Below are 19,412 nucleotides of genomic sequence, written 5' to 3'. Positions count from 1 at the left end.
AATTTGTTCATTACAGGCTAGGCTAATTAATAACTCTGTCTACTGGGGGTTTTCATTCATCATACAAGTGAGGGTCAGGTAAAAATAAGGAATTGTCGATTATAATCTGAAAGTGGGAAGAGGATTTAGAACCTATGGTTTAATTGAAAAAGCTATTTCCATTGATTATCTCCAAAGGAGTAAGGAGTCAGACACCTTGTGAGTTTTAATCCTGAGTGACACTTGATAGGGACAAAGATGGCAGGCAGACTCCTAGGGCCAAAGGAGATTTTTAAAATTCAAAAACAGGGGCAGCTCAAACTTGCTATGTGACCCTGGGTTAGTCATTTAGTTTTTCTGGGCTTGTTTCCTCATCTGTAACATGAGAGCATTAGACTGGATGACTCCAAGATCCTTTCCAGCTCTCTATGATCCTAAGTCATCTCCTTGATTTTTCCACTCCCAATGAAGGAATTACCTTCCTCTGCAGCTTCCTTGGCAAAGTGACAGCCTTTGCTTGAATATTTTCCAGTGATGGGAAACTCACTTTAGTTTTTAACAATTTTCCCAGCTATTGAAATGGAACCTGATTCCCTAAGACTATCCCATCCATTGATCCTCTAATCTGGAACTCCCCAATTTTGTCTCTGGGAACTATGGTTGGAAGCATTTGGAAATGATGAGCCCTCTTAAGACAAAATCAAATGGGCTTTGAGTTTCTCCACTGAGGTCAACCCTGAATCTACCTCACTTGATTTGCCCAAGACCCAAATTGTGGTTCAGATGGGTTCTCCTAGGAAAAGCAGAAATGAAATCACACAAATTCTCAGAATTCTAAAGCTCATCAGAGATCATCAGGTCCAGTCCATACCTCAACAGTTTGGAAGTGTTGGGATTTGAACTCAGTCACCTGATTCCATGTCCAAGACTATTTCTGGAAGTTCAAAACCTAGGATAGAAATAACAAACTGGAAAACCCCTTGAAGACCATCAGCTCCAACCAAATCATTTTCTAGAGAAGAAAACTGAGGCCCAGAGAAAGATATTTATTCCATGTCTTAAAAATGGTATCAACCTCCAAGTCCAATCCTCTTCCTACCTTCCCTGGGAGGTGCTGGGACTCAGATGGAGGTGGGAGATGGATATTCAAGTCAGTTTTTACTACCATTGCCTGGACAACAAATCATTCAGTTTGTCAGAAATGTGGAATGCATGAAGAGGAAATAATGTGAAATATTTGGAACCAAATTGCACCCTGCTCTGGGAGGTTCTGGGACTCTGACTGAGGTGAGAGATAAAAGCTCATGTTGGTTTTTTTTTTTTAATTAGTTTATTTTTAACATTCTTTTCTCTTAATTTTTGTTCCAAATTCTCTCTCTTCCTTCAGCCCCTCCCCAACCCATTAAGAAGACAAGCAATATATCAATTATACCCATGAAGTCATACAAAACAGATTTCTGTATTAGCCATGTTGCTACACACACACACACACACACACACACACACACACACAGCAGGAAACATAAAGTGAAAAAAAGTATGCTTCCGATCTGCAGTCAGAATTCATTAGTTCTCTCCCTGAAGTTGGACATTTTTCATAATGGGTCCTTTGGAATTGTCTTGGGTCATTGTATTGATCAGAATGGCCAAGTCTTTCACATTTGATCATCTTTACAATATTGCTGTTACAGTGTACAATGTTGTCTTGGTTCTGCTCACTTTACTCTGCATCAGTTCATGTAAGTCTTCCCAGGTTTTTCTGAAACCATCTCCCTCATCATTCCTTACAGCACTTATAGTACTACTGTAACTCTACAATCATATATCACAGCTCACTCTGCCATTCCCCAATTGATGGGCATTCCCTCAATTTCCAACTCTCTGCCACTACAAAAAGAACTGCTATAAATATTTTTGTACATATAGCTTCAGGGCAGTTTTTACTACTATTGGATGGAAAACAGGTCATTTATATGAAATGTAGAATCGTCTGGGGAAATCATGTGAGATAAAGTTAGGAAGGTCGGGTGGGGCCAAATTGCCCTTTCTTCCGCAGCAAGCTACCCAGGGAAGTGCTGAGACTCGTGCGGTCACGCATGCAAGGAAACAGAAGCCAGTTTGGGGAGATGAGTACCGCGCTCCCTCCCCCGCCCCGCAGCTGGCCAACAACAGAGATGCCGAGTCCTCCCGTCTTCCTAGAGCGTCTCAGGAAGCAGCCGGAGGACCAGGCTGAAGCGGCTCCTACGGAAGGGGGTGTGTGCTGTCGAGAGGACCCTTCCTGCCGGACCGTGCTCTGATTCGGGCTCGGGGCCTGAGCCGACGTGTCTGTGCTTTGGTCCTTTGGAGTCGGCTCTCCCCACAGCCCACCCCGACGAAGCGCGCCTGGTTTCACGTGAGGGACTGCGCCTGCGCCCCGGGGGCGACCCAAGGGCCCCTAGGCCGCGGCCGGCCACGAGCACGAGGGTGAGTCCGGAGGGGTTGGGGATGGGGAGTGGCGGGAGCGCACCCCTCCTCCTTTTTCAGAGCCCCTCCTTTCTTTTCTCCACATTCGCCCACTCGCGTTCCTGGTTTCCCGTGGCTTTGGACACTCTTCCCCCTCCCTCCCCCCCTCAGGATTGAACTGGAAGAGAGCGAGGGCAAGCACGGCATCAGTAAGGGGCCCGAAGATGTGTCGGAGTCAGAATGGCCGCAAGCATTTATTAAGCGCCCCCTGTTTACGGACTTTGGGCTAAGAAAGCGCTGGGGATGCAAAGAGACCGGCTGTGCCCTCGAGGAGCGTACAATCTAACGGGGAAGGCTAATTGTAAACAACTACGTTCAAACTGGAGATTGACAGGCCAAATCGGACGTAATCGGCCCTGCACCTGCATGAAGGGAGGTCGGGGAAGGCTTCCTGCAGGAGCGGGCATTTTAGGTGGGGCTGGAAGGAATCCCCGAGGGCGAGGTGAGGGAGGGAGAGCTTTCCAGGAATGGGGGAGTGCGGGAGTGGGGACTTGGAGCGGCTGTGCCAACAACAGCGAGCATGCAGGTGTCATGTAGAGTGGGGGGAGGGAGTAAGAGGAGGGGCCTGGAGCACGCCAAAGGGGCCAGGCTGTGGACCCAGACCGGCCCACTGCTTTCTAATGAATGTCCGAGGCAGCATCTGAACCGAACCGGCCGATGTCCAGCTTGTGGTACACCCTCTCTGGAATTACATTTGCCCATCAGATTCCATCCTTCTAGATTCATCTCAGATCAGGCTTTTAGCATCCTGATTCTGTTGATATACATTGGAGTTCTTAACATAGAGTCCAGGGCAGCTAGGAGGTGGTGGGTTTGCAGTCAGGAAGACTTATCTTCCTGGGGTCAAATCTGGCCAAGTGACCCTGGGCAAGTCACTTAACCGTGCTTACCTCAGTTTCCTCATCTGGAAAATGAGCTAGAGAAGGAAATGGTGAACTACCCAGTATTTTTGTCAAGAAAACCTCACATGTGGTCATGAAGAGTAAGACAAGACGTTAAACAAGAACAAAAAATACAGGGTCTAGAAACTTAGGGCTTTTAAAAATATTTTAGTAACTATTTCAGTGTAATTGGTTTCCTTTGTAATCTTGTATATTTTATTTGATACATTTAACAACTTTCTGAGGAGTCTTTGGGCTTTACCAGACCACCAAAGGAGTCTATGACATAAAAAAATGTTAAGAAGCCCTAATCTAGATGGTTGCTATGGTTCCTTCCAGGTTTGACATTGTACTTCTAAATAACAGTGAGGGAGAGGACAGAAAGTTCACCCTCGAATTTATATTCAGAGAGAGAATTATGTCAAAGGCCGTAAGCTCCTGAAGGACAATTTACCAGATCTTAGTATTCCAGAGACATATAGAAACATCATTACTGTGACTCCCTACGTGGTGGTATGTCATAAGTGCACACTCACTTTTATACCCTCAAATAAACTAATGAACAGTGATAAAATACAGCTCTGCAGGATCATTACACAGAAAATACACAATTTTGTTAGTGTCGGTAACTATAGGATTTTAGAATTGGAAGGAACTTTACTGGTACTGTATAGTCTGTCCTCTTCATGTTACAATGTATACTTAGTGGAGTAAACCTGTATTTCTTTTTTTTTTTTTTGGAAGGCACTTGGGGTTGAGTGACTTGCCCAAAGTCAGAGTAAACCTATATTTCACTGAGACCTAGAGGAGTAACTTGCTTTTACAAGGTTATACAGTAAATTGGCAATAGAACCAGGATTAAAACCAAGACCTTTCTTGTCTCTGGTAAAGCATTAGATTTAGTTTATTGTAAAGATCCCTGGACTTTGGAGTTTGGAGACCTGGGCTCAAGTACCACCTTGGGCAAGTCACTTGAGCACAATGGAAAAGGGGATTGTTGTTGTTGTTATTAGAGATATAAGGTTTCATGGACAAATTCCACCACCTTTGAAATTCAAATTCAATTCAACAAACTTTATAACATACCTACCTTGTGCCAGGCTTTTTCCTAGGTGCTGAGAATATGAAGATAGAATTAATTGGCCCTGCCCTCTAGAACCTTATATTCTGGGTGATACAGAAGTAGTACAAGTACTCTATATTTTAAAATAGGCTATGTTAGTGGGAAAATTTGAGGAAAGAGAAAATACGTGCAGTTCAGAAACTCAGAGAAGGCAACATACAGGAGATGGCACCTCACCTAAACCTTAGAGAGTTTTGAAAGGGAAAAATGAGTAAGGAGAGTACTCCAGGCATGTAGGATCACACCAGAATATTCATGGAGGTGTGAGATTGGCAGGTAAATCAGTTTCTGGTGTTGCCAGGGACAATGGCGGGGGAGGGGGGTCAGTTTTCTGAACTGTTGACTGCATGAAGGAGGATAATGTGAAATAAGGTTAGAAAGGTGAACTGAAGCAGGTTATGCTGGTGTTGCTTAATGCTGCCTGGCCTTTGCCATTAAATCATTTCCTGGGACTATGGCTGACAGTTAAAGTTTGCAGAGTACTTCACATACATTATCTTATTTGAACCTCACACTAAACTATAGGTGCTCGAGGTATTATTGTCATTTTACAAATGAGAAAACTGGTGCTTAGAACATGAAGCGATTTGCTCATTATCTTACAGCCGGTGTCTAGAGTGGGATACTATGATGCCTCTTCCATGCAAGAAGTAGTTGGCACCTACTGATAACAATACCTGAGGGAAAGTAGAATCTAGTCTTAGAAAATCCTGGAGAGAATATGGTAGAAATAATACAGAGCACTAGGTTTGGGTTTTTGTTTGTTTGTTTTTTTAATCTTCCCTATCACTTTGTTCTTCCTGATTTCCTTTAGGAAATGAATGAAACCCTGGTTCAACCTTCTGTTCCCCCTTCTCCCTCCCCTTGGAATGAAGTATTAATATTTTTATCCTTCCTCATGCACCTGTAATATTCACTGTTCCCCAGGTCCCATTTGTGCACATCACCAGAGGATATGGCAGCTGTGGGGACAGTACAAGAGACACTCTCTGCTTCAGCCCACATCAACTTTCCATCACCTGGATCCCATTCAGGGCCTCCGCATCATGAGATGCTACTACACCTCCAGGATCCCCAATACGGTACTCAATCTACCCCAGCCCACTCCCAGAGCTCTGTGTCCCTCCTCTTCAGCCAGAGCCTTCAACATAGATTCCTTCATAAAGTCGTTGAGCACATTTTGATAAAAATATTGTAGAGGCAAATTGGATTTTTCTTCTCACTGCAGATATGTCTGCTTTACGTTAGACAGTTTACTGTCTTTGCTGATAATCATTTTTTGTTTATTACAGGAATTGAAATAAGGATACTTGTGAATTAGAGTTGTCCTAAATTTAAATAAATTTATTTTAAAATATTTATAGATGAGAGTTTGATACTTTTGACGATCTGTGATTTCATTAGTGGGTTTGCTTAAATCTGCCAGTGTAGATCAATGTCATTTCATTTTTCATCTTACTAGACTCTAGCCCATATTCATAGATAACTCACATGCCTGTAGCACTTTATGATATATCAGATAATACACTTAGAGGTACAAGGACTCAAAGAAATCATCTCCATCCCCCTCATTTTGCTGATACCAGCTCTGAGACCTCTCTGGGCCTAGAGAGAGGACTTGACCAAGACCAACCACAAATAGTAAGTGGCAGAATCAGAATTCGTGCCCCAAGTCTGCTGACTCCAATCTTTCCATTTCCAAGCCTTTCCATTATCTTGTACTCTCTTAACTTTTCAGAGCACTTTCATTGCAGTAATGAGGTTGATAGTGAAGTATCATCTCCAATTTACACTGAAGAAACTAAAGAGAGGTCCCACAGCTGGTAAGTGCCAGAGCCTAGGATTGACAGCTCCAAGTCCAGTGTGCATACTGCCTCCCTAGTATAGTGTAGTGTTCCTCTTACTCTTTTTGTATCAAAGATACCATTGTATCCTTTGGATTATTCCTCAGTTAATTCTCATTTTTGGTATGTGACCAAGCCTACATGCTTTCCCAAGTGTTCTTATCTTTGATATTGCTTTTTCTTCCACTTCTTGCATGTAGGTCATTATTGGTAACATATAGCATTTGTGCACCTTCTAAACATTTTCTAGTCATTTGAACTTTCCAGGGATGATGTTGTTCCATCCTTTGCCAAAGTTATAAATTTTAAACATGCATGAGGTTTTTACAGAAATCCATTTTTCCACTTCTTTCCTCTTTTGGTTATATGATCTCTATGTTTAGATGTAAATGCATATACAACATACAAAACTGGGGAAAAAACAGCTAATATGTTGAATAATGACATCCAGAAAAATCTACAGGCTACAACATTGGGCCAAATCTAGTAAAAATAAATTTAATAGTGGCAGATTTAAGGTCCAAAGAACCAACTGCATGAATACAGGACAGGAGACAGATAGCTATAAAACATGTAGGCATTTTAATGGGCTTCAGAATCACTAGTTATGGTGATAATGGAAAAAGTGTTGTATTTGGAGTTAGGGCCCATGCATTTGAATCCTAGCTCTGCCACTTACTCTGTCAACTCAAACAAGTCACTTTTTTTTACCTACTTCACTTCTCTGGGCCTCAGTTTCCTCACCTGGGAGATGAAGGGATTGAACTAGATCAGCAGGTATTAAGTTTTTTGTCTTGTGGACCCCTTCAGCAGAAGTCTGTGGATACCTTCTCAGAATAATGTTTTTAAATGCAGAACATAAAATACATAGGGTTGCAAAGGAAACCAGTCATATTGATTTGTTATCAAAATAGCAAAAACATGTTCATGGACCCCAGATTAAGAACCACTGGACTAGACGATTTCTGAGTCTCCCTCCAGCCCTGAATCTGTGTTCCAAGAACACTATGACATGGCAGCCAAAAAAATTAACTCTATTAAAAGGAGACATAGCCTTCATTATGGAAGAGGTTTGCTCACTGTGCTGTTCCATGACCCAACCACACCAAAGTAAGAGTTCAGGTCTAGACAGCATTTAGGAAGCACAGTAATGAGAGTAGGTGACCCAAATAGTGAATGGGCTATCCTCTCTGCCATTAGATGCTAAGCTGAAGAAACCAAGAGTATTTAGCTTGGAAGAGAAGATTTTTAGGGGGATAACGGACTTTAGATATTTGGAAGGCTGTCATGTGGAAAGACACATTAGATTTTTTCTGCTTAGCCCCAGGGGGCAGAACAAGAAATAGTAGGTAATGGGGTGGCTAGGTGGTGCAGTGAGTAGAGCACCAGCCCTGGAGTCAGGAGGACCTGAGTTCAAATCCAGCCTCAGACACTTAACAATTATTAGCCATGTGACCTTGGACAAGTCACTTAACCCCAATTGCCCCTCCAAAAAGCAAAAAAAAAAAAAATAGGTAAAATATAGAAGTAGAATTCACTTTCATATAAGGAAAAATTTCCTCACAGTTAGTGTTATCCAGAACTAAAGCGGGCCACCTCAAGAGGTAAACAGTTCCCCCTGAAGTGGGGGCAGAGAACTATCTGTCAGAGGCAGAGGGGATTCCTACTCACATCCAGGCTGGACAAGGTTGCTTCTCTGGTCTCTTTCAGTTCTGCTTCTGACTCTTGCCATCTTGGTTGGTGCACCCATCAACCAAAGAAATCACTTCTCTTTTGAAGTATATAAAATTGGGTTCAGTGTGATAGCCACAGCCACTGTCCTCTGTAGTCCTCAGCCTCACCTGCTTCTCTCATTCTGGAGTCTCTCTATCCCATCATAAATGCAGGTTGGTTAATATTATCCTTCCCACTCTCTATTTTGACTGCTTAATCTATATCATGAATAATCCAATAACCTCTGGCCCCAGGGCTGCTCTTATCATTGATCCATTTCTTTGTCCATGAAATCTTTAGGTTTTGATAATATTGGGCCATTACTGATAGTAAATTTAATTCAACAAACACTTATTAAGTACCTAAGCACACTGTTTAGCATTAGGGGATATCAAAAATTTGGATAAAAAAGGGAATCCACTTCCCACTGAATTCACGTTTCTAGTAGGCAAATAAGACACCAACATTTTTAAATTGTAATACACAGTTGTGCAAGAAGCGGTGCTAAATACATGTGAGGTCCAAGGTAGAAGGTTGGGGTTTGTGGAGTTTGGGGTCTGGATCTGTGTGAGCTACTTGAATTTGGAAACTTATTCCACCAGTATAGACCAGCACCTTATAGTCTTAGACAGTTACCTGATCCCTGAGCTTTGTGACTTGCCTGTGGTTACAGAGCAACTTAAACCCAGGTCTTCCTAACTTCAAAGTCAGCTCTGTATCTACTTCAGCATGCCACCTCTTAGAAGACTGTTAATAGTGAGAAATCAGAGGAGCCATCCTGAAAGAGGTGGCATTTGATAGGAGTTTACAGAAACCCTTTGATTTTTCCAAATAGGAAACCTTAAACACAGATTTACAAAACACAATTCATCTTTTATTTGTGGTTTACAAGGCACATTGCTGTAACAACCCTGGAGGGTAGGTAATACAGTGGCTACTAGATGGGGAAATACTCATTAGATTAATTACTTCATACTTCAAGGATTTGATTCAATTCAGCACATTTACTAAGTGCCTGCTTTGTGCAAGGCCCTGGGGATACAAAGACAGAAAAGAAACGTTCCTGACCCTCAAGAAGTTTTAAGTTCTCCCAGTGGAAATACATCATTTGCACAAATAAGTAGAAAGTATACACAAAGTCATTTCAAGAAGAGATTGCTAATAAATGGGCTGTGGGAGGGTGGGGGAAGCTAGCTGTGACACAGAGGCAGAGGCCAGGAGATGGAATGTTGTATACAGGCCAATTTGACTAGGATGAAAAGTGCATGAAAGGAAAGTGAGTAAGGAAAAAAGCATTTATAAAGTGCTTTCTTAGCACTATACTCAGTACTTTACAGATATCTCATTTGATCCTCACAACAACCCTGAAAGGTAGGTACTATTATAATCTTCATTTTACAGTTGAGGAAAAAACAAAGGTAGGTCAAACAGCCAGTAAGTGTCTAAGGCCTGGTTTTAAATCAAGACTTCCTGACTCTAGGCCTAGTGCTCTATCCATCGCATCTCTTAGCTGCCCATGAAGAATAGTGATAGGAAATAAAAATAGAAAGGTAAGTAGAAACCACTTCTTGAAAAGATTTCAATTTCAGACTAGTTTTTAGACTTTAATCCCAAAGACAGTCGGGAGCCATTGAAAGCCTTTTGTGGGGAGGGATATAATATTGTCAGATCTGCCACATAGATACCAGTTTGGCAATTGTGTAGGAAATAGATTGGAGGGCATTAAACTGGAGTCAAAGAAACCAGTTAGGGGGCTACTGCTTTAGTAATTGCAAGGATGATGAGGGTCTTATCCATGATTTCGTCAGGCTTGGTACTCCCTCTACTGGCATAGAATGAAACCCCTCTCTACACCTTAATAGAGGTTCTTCACTCGATTATGTGACTGAAAAATTATTCATTTGATAGCCAAGCCAATGTTGATGAATAATCTCATTTAGCTAGACTGGGTTTCAGGTGAAGGAATGATAGAAACAGTCTGTTTCTGTGCCCATACGCAAGTATTTTCAGCATTTCCTGCTTGGTTAAAACTTTCTAGAGGTTGAACTCCATTGGCATAGGCTTCAAGAACCTAAAGTTACCTTCTTGCAATGAGGAGAGTACATTAGTAGAAAAAAAAAACAAAAATTAGGTTAACTAGGTGTCTATCCACATAACCAAAATATTCTTAAATATACTTTTTTTACAGGATTCTTCAACAGCTAATTTCCTTATTTCACTTAAAGTATCATTTGATCTTTTTGTGTTATGTGTATGTGTAACTTTGACAGATGGTTGTAATAGCCCTGGACAGAGAGTTAGGAGGCTTGTGGTAAAACTCGGTCATGTCAATGACTAGATATCTGATCAAACGTGGGACTAAGTTATTTCCATTCTCTGAGCCTCTGGTTCTTTCTCTGAGAAACAAAAATAGATGGACTAGATATAGAAACATGTTCTGCAGACTAGATTTTGACATGGAAAACCACAAATTAGCATTATCTGTGTTGTATTGTATTTTTAGTTATTTTGTTAAACATTTCCCAATTGCATTTTAATCTAGTTCTGATTTGTGGCCCCTTGGCAGCAAGTTTGACACCTCTGGATTAGATGATCTCATAAGATCCCCTCCGTCTATGAAAGTCAATAGCTTTGATATAAAGTGAGTTATACTTGTGTTTTCCTATTTTTCAATAGCTCTTTAGACTTCTCTTTCCATTGGAGCTATCTAGTCTGACCCTATACAAAGGGTCCCAAATGATTGTTGGTTAAATAATTTGTATTCAACCAGTATTAAAACACCTAGCAAATGCTATATCAGGTGTTATAGAAGGGTAAAAAAGAAAGTTAAAAACCTGGAACTTGTTGTCTAAGGATTTTAAAATCTAGTTGGAAAGAAAAGACATATTATAAAGAAAATTAATAAGCAGATATATGATAATCAGATTCAAAATATATGCTAAGTACTAAGGAAACAGTAAAACAGTGTTGAGGGGGTAGGGGAGCCAGTATGGAACAATAGGAAAAGAGTATTCTCTCTGAAATCAGGTTTCAAACTTCTGTGCTTACCATCTTTTTGACCTTAGGTAATTAGTGGCCCTTATCCTCCCTAGGCCTCAGTTTCCTCCTCTGTAAAATGAAAAATTGGCTTAGATGGCCTTTGTTGTCCTCTCTTACTCTAGCTCTGTAATCCTAGTATGAAGTGGAGTGGCATTATTAAGGGAATATAAGAATGAAAACTCACTCTTGAAAGCTGTGGAGAAATTCTGAGGGGATAGCTTAATAATGATAATCATTTGCTTTTTATTGTTATAAAGTATTTGTAGTGAGAAGAGCTGGGTTTAAATCTTACTAGCCATGTGATGATGGACTTCATTGTCTTTATCTCTAAAATCACAATAATAAAACTAGCACAGCCTACCTCACAGTACTGGAAGGGCTCCCTAAGCCTCAAAGCCCTCACATAAAAAATGAGGTATCATCTCATATGAGCTTTGGTAGTGACAGCTGGGGAAACTGAGGCCCTGAGAGGTGAAGGGACTTACCCAATTACATAACTAACAAATGGGAGAACCAGGACTTGTTTCCCATCCTCACTCCCAAATCTAGTGTACTTTCCACTTGCAGATATGTTCAGTGCAAAGAAGAAAGACTTGCCCAAGGGAAAGAGACTGGGTCTGATGAACCATGTTGAGAAATGATAGAAAAGAATTTGGAGAGGTATGTGGGCAAATAATACAAGGCTAAAATTTGAAGAAAAAAAATTTAGAAAGCCACTGTATGTTTTTGTGTGGGAAAATAATGTCATGGAAGTATTTAGAGAGAATTTCAGAAGTGCTGGCATGTACTAAAATAGGCAGATACATAAAGAAAAGGAACCCATTAGGTGAGTGTTTCATTTCGCTGGGATAGAAAGCCATCAGGGAGACACAAAAAGAGAATGAAAAGATGATATGACCAAGATAGTACAGAGTCATGAAGAGCATTTGGAGAAAGTGACGGATGGTGTTAGCAAATGTAGTGCAAAGACAAGAGGACAAATTTTAAGAATCACCAAATCTCAAAGTTAGAAGGAATCTCAGACCACTCTCTAGTCCAATCCATACTCCTAAAGAAAAGAAAAATCCCTTCTAGAATATTCTGGACAAATGGTCATCCAGTTGGGGAATGCCTCCCCTTAAGGGGAGCTCACTATTTCATACCAAGGCAGCTTATTCTGCCTTGGGGTGGCTTGAATGGTTAGGAACTTTTTCACTGTATCAAATTAAATTTGCATCTTTGAAACTTCCATTGATTGCTCTTAGGTCTATCCCATCTTATCAGATAGAACAAATCTCATGCCTCTTCATATGACAGCCCTTGAAATATTTGAAGACAGCCCTAAGAGACATTGTAATGGAAGAATTTTAGTAGTAACTGCTTAGATGTCCAAGGGGAAAAGGGAAAGAGAAAAGTTAAGGCAAAGATAACTTCATGTTTAGAAACTGAAAGTACCATCCCACCAAATTGTTCCTTACTAGCTCATCTGAATTCCGTCTCATATTTCTGATAATAATTCTCTCTCTCTCTGGCTTGAGCTTACCTCCAGATTTTGTGCTCCTCCTCTAATAGTCTTACTCATTGTTCTTTATCTCCTCTAATCAAAAAGCCTTGTGTCATCTTCTCTGGATTTCCATTACCTTATGTCCAGGACATTCGCCATTCTACCATAACATCACTCTTCTACTCTGCTTTCCTAGCTTTTCATCAGTTTATAAAATAACTTTTGAAAGTTATCAGAATCACGGAACCCTCTTGAACATCACTATCAGTTTGTAGAGGGAACTTAATAGATGTCTTCCAAGTATTTGAAGTTTTGTCAAGTAGAGGAGGTTAGATTTATTCTCCACAGCCTTTGAGAACATATGTAGGAGTGATGGCTAGGATTTGCAAGGCAAATTTCAGCTCAGTAAAGGAAAAGCTTCCTAACATTGTTGAACAAAAGGAAATGGGTTGCCTCCAATGGTAGGGGGTTTCCCATCACTGGAGATCTTCAAGTAGAAGGTAGACCACTTGTCAAGAACATTATAGAAGGGAACCTCATTACCAGTTGAATTAAACTTCGGAGGTCCCTTCCAACTGCATGATTCATGCGTCAGATAGAGGAGTGTAAAACATAGCCTGCAGTTACTTCCAAATCTAAGGCTCTTTGAAATTACAATTACATAATTGTCATCTGTCTCCATCAATTTCCTTCCCCTCCTACTTCCAGTTAGAGAACAGATGACTTTTGTTTTTACTTTCCATTTATAATTTCAGATTATAAGACCAGGACTGACAACAAGTTACTGATCCCAAAGCAGGAAATTTCTGAAGAAATAGAATCTTGTGGAACAATATCAGAAATACTCCAAACAGATGTTCTCCAGAAACCCAAATTTGGAGAAACCTATGAACTTCAAAGCAGGTTAGATAGTCAGGTGGGAATCCCAGCTGAGAAGAGATGGAGAAACTCCCTTTCCCAGCAGAGAAAGGCACAGGTGACAGTCATGCATGAAGAAACCCCTAGAGATGAGAGAGGCCATGAATGTACTGGATTTGGGAGAAATTTCAGCCTGAACTCAAATCTTGTTATAGAGCAGAGAGTTCCTACGGGAGTGAGACCTCACAAATGTGATACTTGTGGCCAGAGTTTTGGCCAGCGCTCAGTTCTTATTCAGCATCTGAGAATTCATACTGGAGAGAAACCTTTTGAATGTAATGAATGTGGGAGAGCATTCAGCCAGAGATCCGAAATTATTAGGCATCGGAGAATTCATACTGGAGATAAACCCTATGAATGTAATGAATGTGGCAAAGCATTTAGTCACAGATCAACCCTTATTGAACATCAAAGAATTCACACTGGAGAAAAGCCCTTTGAATGTAATGAGTGTGGGAAAGCCTTCAGAGGAAGGTCAGACCTTATTCGGCATCAAAGAATTCACACTGGAGAAAAGCCCTATCAGTGTAATGAGTGTGGAAAAGCCTTTAGTCACCGATCTGTTTTTATTGCACACCAGAGAATTCACACTGGGGAGAAACCTTATGAATGTCATGAATGTGGTAAGACCTTCAATTGGAGCTCAAGCCTTTTCCAACATCAGAGGGTTCATAGTGGAGAGAGACCCTATGAATGTAATGAATGTGGGAAAGCTTTTACACAACTTGCAGTTCTTATTGATCACTTAAGAACTCATACTGGGGAAAAACCTTATGAATGTAATGAATGTGGGAAGGCCTTCAGTCATGGTTCAAACCTTCTTCAACATCAGAGAATTCATTCTGGTGAGAAACCATATGAATGTTGTGAATGTGGAAAAGCCTTCTGTCACAGCTCAAAACTTATTCAGCACCAGAGAATTCACACCAGAGAGTGACTTTTAATGTAGTGGGGAATTCCCAGAAATTACTTTGGGGCAAGACCCCATTAAAGATTATAAATTCAAGGGCAGGGCCTATTTTTGTCTAATTTTCTGTAGCACCTAACCTGGTGCCACATGCAGATAGTTTAATAAATGTTTTTGGTTGGCTAAAATGATAAATAACTTTGAGTGACAGTACCCCCAACTGATCATCTCCCCGCCAGAGAATATACAGCTGAAGTATTCCTTGGGAACATAGGAGAGTGACATTCTAACTTCAGAATCATTTATTCTGCATCAAAAATTGATATGAATTGGGCAGGCTCTACTTCTCTCTTTATAGGCTCCATTGAGAGAGAATGACACCACCCCTATCAGAAGCAGTCAGGAAGTTTGGAAGATAATGAGACTAGTTTTTGATGTTTTAAGTTACAATCCGTTGATGGGATATTTAAATGAAGATGGCCTACAGACAACTGGATGTATGGAACAAAGTTAGAGATCCAGATAAAAAGAGGGGGTACCCATATGGTGGAGTCGTGCAGGTGGGCCAGCTTCACTAATACATAGGGTAAAGCAGAACATCCAGAATTAGAAGAGAATGAAGAGGTTAGTGATGTGAGAGAAGGCTCCAACATCAATAGCTAACATCATGCTTTAAGGTTTGCAAAGCACTTCACATATGTCATCCCATGTAATCATCACAACAATCCTAGGAGGTAGGTACTATTATTATCCCCATTTTATAGATGAGGAAACTGAGGCTGAGGTTGTGGCTTACATCTAGTAGTTTCTGGGACAAGATTTAAACTAGGGGGTCTTCCTGACTCCCAAGTATAGCACTCTATCCTCTATGCCACCTAACTGCTTCTAATGTCAACAGAAAGTAGAATAAAGAAGAATTCAGTCAATGTAAGGAAAGATCAAGCAAGAAGGGAGAGGCTGAGAAGTTGTGTCTTGAAATCAGTTAATTAGCATTTATTAAGTTTCTCTTAGATGCCACATTATGCTAGGTTCTGAGTATCCAAGAGTGGAGAGAGTTCTGAGACAAAGGTTGCTGTTGTTTGTCCTTCGTTTTCTCTTAAGAGGACCATGACATCAAGAAGTGACATGCAAAAGAATTGGATTTAAGTGAGGGAGGGCTGTGCAAAGTCACCAGCCTCAGTTTCTCCTCCAGAGCCATCTGGGTCCAGTGGCCAGATATAGATCAGGATAACTGGAGATGGCCCAAGATGCAGTGGGGATACTTGGCCTTTTCAAGGTAAGGTCCTTAACAGGTCTGAGACAAAGGGAGCGATTGTTGATATGGAATGCAGTTGAGAAGTCAAAGATAATGGAAAAGGAGACCATTTGACAAGATCATCAGAACTTCTTTTAATTTCAGTATTCATTAAACAACCATTGTGGGTAAAGCACTGTCCTCAGCACTTGGGTGAGATAAAAAGTTGAGAGGAGATATGCTTCCAGACCTCATAGACTTTGAAGACTAGTAGAGGGATAAGACACACAGTTAACTAAAATGTACACAAGAGAGGAGTGACATTTGAAAGTGACTTTTAAAATGAAAGTAGGGGGCAACTAGGTGGCACAGTGAATAGAGCACCAGCCCTGGAGTCAGGAGGATCTGAGTTCAAATCCAGCCTCAGACACATGACACACTAGCTGTGTGACTTTGGGCAAGTCACTTAACCCCAACTTCTTGCCTTCCCCCCCTAAACAACAAAACCAAAAAAAAAAATGAGAGTAGGAATTCAGTGGCCAGGATAGAGCATTACTAGCAATTAAAAGTGGGGAGGGTGAGATTGAGTTGTTTGTTTTAGCTGGAGTTACTGTGAACCAAGAAGTACTGTGAGTTAAAGCTTGAAAATAGGTCAGGGCCTTGAAAATGCCAAAGGAGTTTGGATTTTATTCCTTAGGTGATAAGCCACTGAAGATTTTGTTGTAAAAAAAAAAAGAGCATAATATAAGATGCTGTAAAAATTTATGAAAAACATTGCTCTGGCAGCAGCAGAAAGTACAGATTGGAGTGGTAAGTAGAGTTGGCTAGACCTATTCAGAGACTATTGCAGTAGTCCATAAGAATAGCAGTGAGATCCTACAGACTAGGTTAGTGCCAGGAGGACCAGAGGAGAGGTGGAATCAACTAGATTGGTAGTTGGATTTTAGATTCAAAGATAAGCCCAAGGTTACAGACTTGGTGATTAGTGTTACCAGCGATAGAAGGTGTTAGTAGAAAGTGAAGCAGATTTAAGTGGAAAGAGACCATCAATCAACTTTAACTTTTAGAGAATGAACAGCACTTGCCCAAGAAGCAATGAGGTTGTCAGGATGAAGTGTCAGATACTGATATAGAGGAAGGAACACTGAATTTTTTAATTTATTTTTAGTTTTTAACATTCATTTCCACAAGATTTTGAGTTACAAATGTTCTCCCCATCTCTTCCCTGCCCCCCACCCCAAGATGGCAAGCATACTGATTACTCCTTCCCCCAGTCTGCCCTCTCTTATACCCCCTTCTTGTGGGGCAAGATGGATTTCTGTACCCCATTGCCTGTATACCTTATTTTCCAGTTGCATGTAAAAACAATTTTTAACATTTGTTTTTAAAACTTTTGAGTTTCAGATTCTTTCCCTTCTTCCCTGCTCACTCACCCCCACTGGGAAGACAAGCAATTCAATATAGGTTATATATATGCAGTTATGCAAAACATTTCCATAGTAGTCATGTTATGAAAGACTAACTATATTTCCCTCCATCCTATCCTGCCCCCCATTTGTTCTATTTTCTCCTTTGACCCTATCCCTTTTCAAAAGTGTTTGCTTCTGTCTTCTCCCCCAATCTACCCTCTCTTCTATCATCCCTCCTCTTACCCCTTCCCCCCTATTTTCCGGTAGGGTAAGATACCCAATTGAGTGTGTATGTTATTCCCTCCTTAAGCCAAATCCATTGAGAGTAAGGTTGTTCCATTCCCTTTCACCTTCCTGCTCTTCCCCTCCTTTGTAACAGCTTTCTCTTGCCTCTTATATGTGAGATAACTTACCCTATTCTATGCCTCCCTTTCTTGAAAAGAGCACTTTGGATGTGCCATCAGGAGACTCAGATTTCTGACTTGGCACTAACACTACCTCAGTGATCACGGTTGATAGAGCCGTTCTGAACCTCAATTTCTTCACTTGTAAAATAAGGATGATAATTTAGAGCTTAAAGAGAACTTAGAGACTATATAGTGTATAATTTTTTTTTTCCTTAAACAAATGAGGAAACTGAGGGTTAAATAATTTAGGTAGCTTAACTAAGGTCAGTCACCAGATCAGGTCCCATGGCTCCTACCTCTCCTGATGCTTAACTGTCATCTTGCTTTAGCAAAAATAAAACTGGCTGAACACACGGATGAAAGTGATTCATCCAAATGAAAACTGTTACTACTGGAGTCACTTTCTACCCTGAGTGGGTTGTTGAGAAGAGCATACTTTGCTAAAGTACTATAGAAATGTAAGTTATTAAATAACATGAAATGACATTTTTATAACATAGATCTACAGTGCTTTATAAAAGAAGCTATGCAAAAAGATGGAGGAGTTATTCTTTACTCAAGTTTGGGGGCATGATAGGAGAAAGAGAAAGAGAAACTTGCCAGCCACATGAACCCTGCAGGGAACTGAGAAGGGGAGTAAAGTAATGCCACAGTATTCAAGATTCATTTACAGAAAGGCGAATGGAGGTATTCAAGGAGGCAAGGATTGGAGCATTCTGGTGATTTGAGAGAAGGATGTGTTTATCATGGTGGGGTGAGGGAAAGCAAATTGGTTAAAAGATAAAACCTTCTTAATATTAATTAGCTGACGTGTAGTTTTGCATTCTATTTGTTTCTCAGATCTCTAAAGTCTAAGTAGTATAGTTATTTTGATCTGAAGAGCCCTCCAACTCTAAATACAGGATTTCCATAATCCCCATCATACACAGGAGGGAAACAAAGAGGTTAGGTGATTTGCCCAAGGTCACACAATCATAAATGGGCTGGAACTCAGGCCCTGGTTTTCTTCTTTCCATTATCATACTCAGAAACGCCAGAGGAGAGGTTTGGTGGGAGGGAGAAGGTAGCAGGAGGATTCCCACACTTCAGCTTTTAGCTCTTCTCTACACTCCCACTTCAGTTTTCGATCTGCCCTGCATTTTCTCATTTACTTTCCTTCCCCTTCATTCAGTTTAACAGTCATTGACCTGCAAAAGTCAAGGCACTGTGTGTCAATGAGGATGGGGAAGGGCAGCAGTTTGTTTGTAGGACTAGAGGGGGACCTGGGTTTGGACCCTGGTCAACTACTTAAATTATAATAGTTGACATAAAGCCTTTTAATCTTAATCAAAAAATACATAATCTCGTTTGAGCTTCACAGTCCTCTCAAGTAACTGCTATCATTAACCCCATTATACAGGATAGGAAATTGACTCCCCAAAAGTTCCGTGCCTGTTGCCCAGGCCACAGTGCTTGTAAGCTGTGGAGGGGGGATTCAAACCTAGGTGAGCTGGTGGGTTCGCTCTTGGGCTGCATCAGTAGAGACAGAGGGTCAGAGTGCAGACGTGCCGGCCCTGCTGTACTTGAGTTACAACACAACAGGTGTGTCCAGTTCTAGGCACCACCTACATGTTAAGAAGGACAAGCACAAGTCGGAGAGGTTCCAGAGGAGGGAGACCAGAATGGTGATGGAACTAAAAACTGCCACACCTGGATCATTTGAAAGAACAGGCTGATTCGGCCGAAGTGGGGGCGGGGTGAGGAAAACCTAATAGTCTTCACACAGTTGAACGGCTGTCCTGGCCAAGTCCGCAAACATTTATTAAAGCCCCTACTAGGTGTCACGCACTGCGCTAAGTGCCGGGGATACAAACAAATAAGGGGGAAAGGGGAGAGGAGCTGACTTTGTTCCGCTAGAGGGAGCCAGCGGCGCACGTGGAGGAGGAACGTATCGTCCCCATCCAAGTCCAGCCTGCCTCTTGTTGCCTCTTTGG

General features: G+C 41.2%; 1 protein-coding gene and 1 long non-coding RNA gene across 2 annotated transcripts in view; one reads left to right on the top strand and one right to left on the bottom strand.

Annotated features, from left to right (window-relative positions):
• Positions 1-14,587, top strand: part of LOC138155877 (zinc finger protein 391-like) — a 33,714-nt gene extending 19,127 nt beyond the window's left edge. The window contains exons 5-7 of the mRNA XM_069081135.1: positions 5,413-5,567; positions 6,224-6,308; positions 13,320-14,587. Coding sequence (XP_068937236.1) covers positions 5,413-5,567; positions 6,224-6,308; positions 13,320-14,419 — 1,340 coding nt within the window. The 3' untranslated portion in view covers positions 14,420-14,587. The remainder of the gene's footprint in view (positions 1-5,412; positions 5,568-6,223; positions 6,309-13,319) is intronic.
• A 3,575-nt stretch (positions 14,588-18,162) lies between these two features.
• Positions 18,163-19,412, bottom strand: part of LOC138155898 (uncharacterized) — a 4,252-nt gene continuing 3,002 nt past the window's right edge. The window contains exon 2 of the long non-coding RNA XR_011167020.1: positions 18,163-18,626. This is a non-coding gene — a long non-coding RNA (uncharacterized lncRNA). The remainder of the gene's footprint in view (positions 18,627-19,412) is intronic.

This window comes from Petaurus breviceps, unplaced genomic scaffold (genome assembly GCF_028583685.1).
Source record: "Petaurus breviceps papuanus isolate PSGF00001 unplaced genomic scaffold, PetGlider_PUasm1.0 98, whole genome shotgun sequence".
NCBI lineage: Eukaryota > Metazoa > Chordata > Mammalia > Diprotodontia > Petauridae > Petaurus > Petaurus breviceps.
Note: the sequence above shows the minus strand (reverse complement) of the source record. Positions and strands in the feature narration are given on the sequence as shown.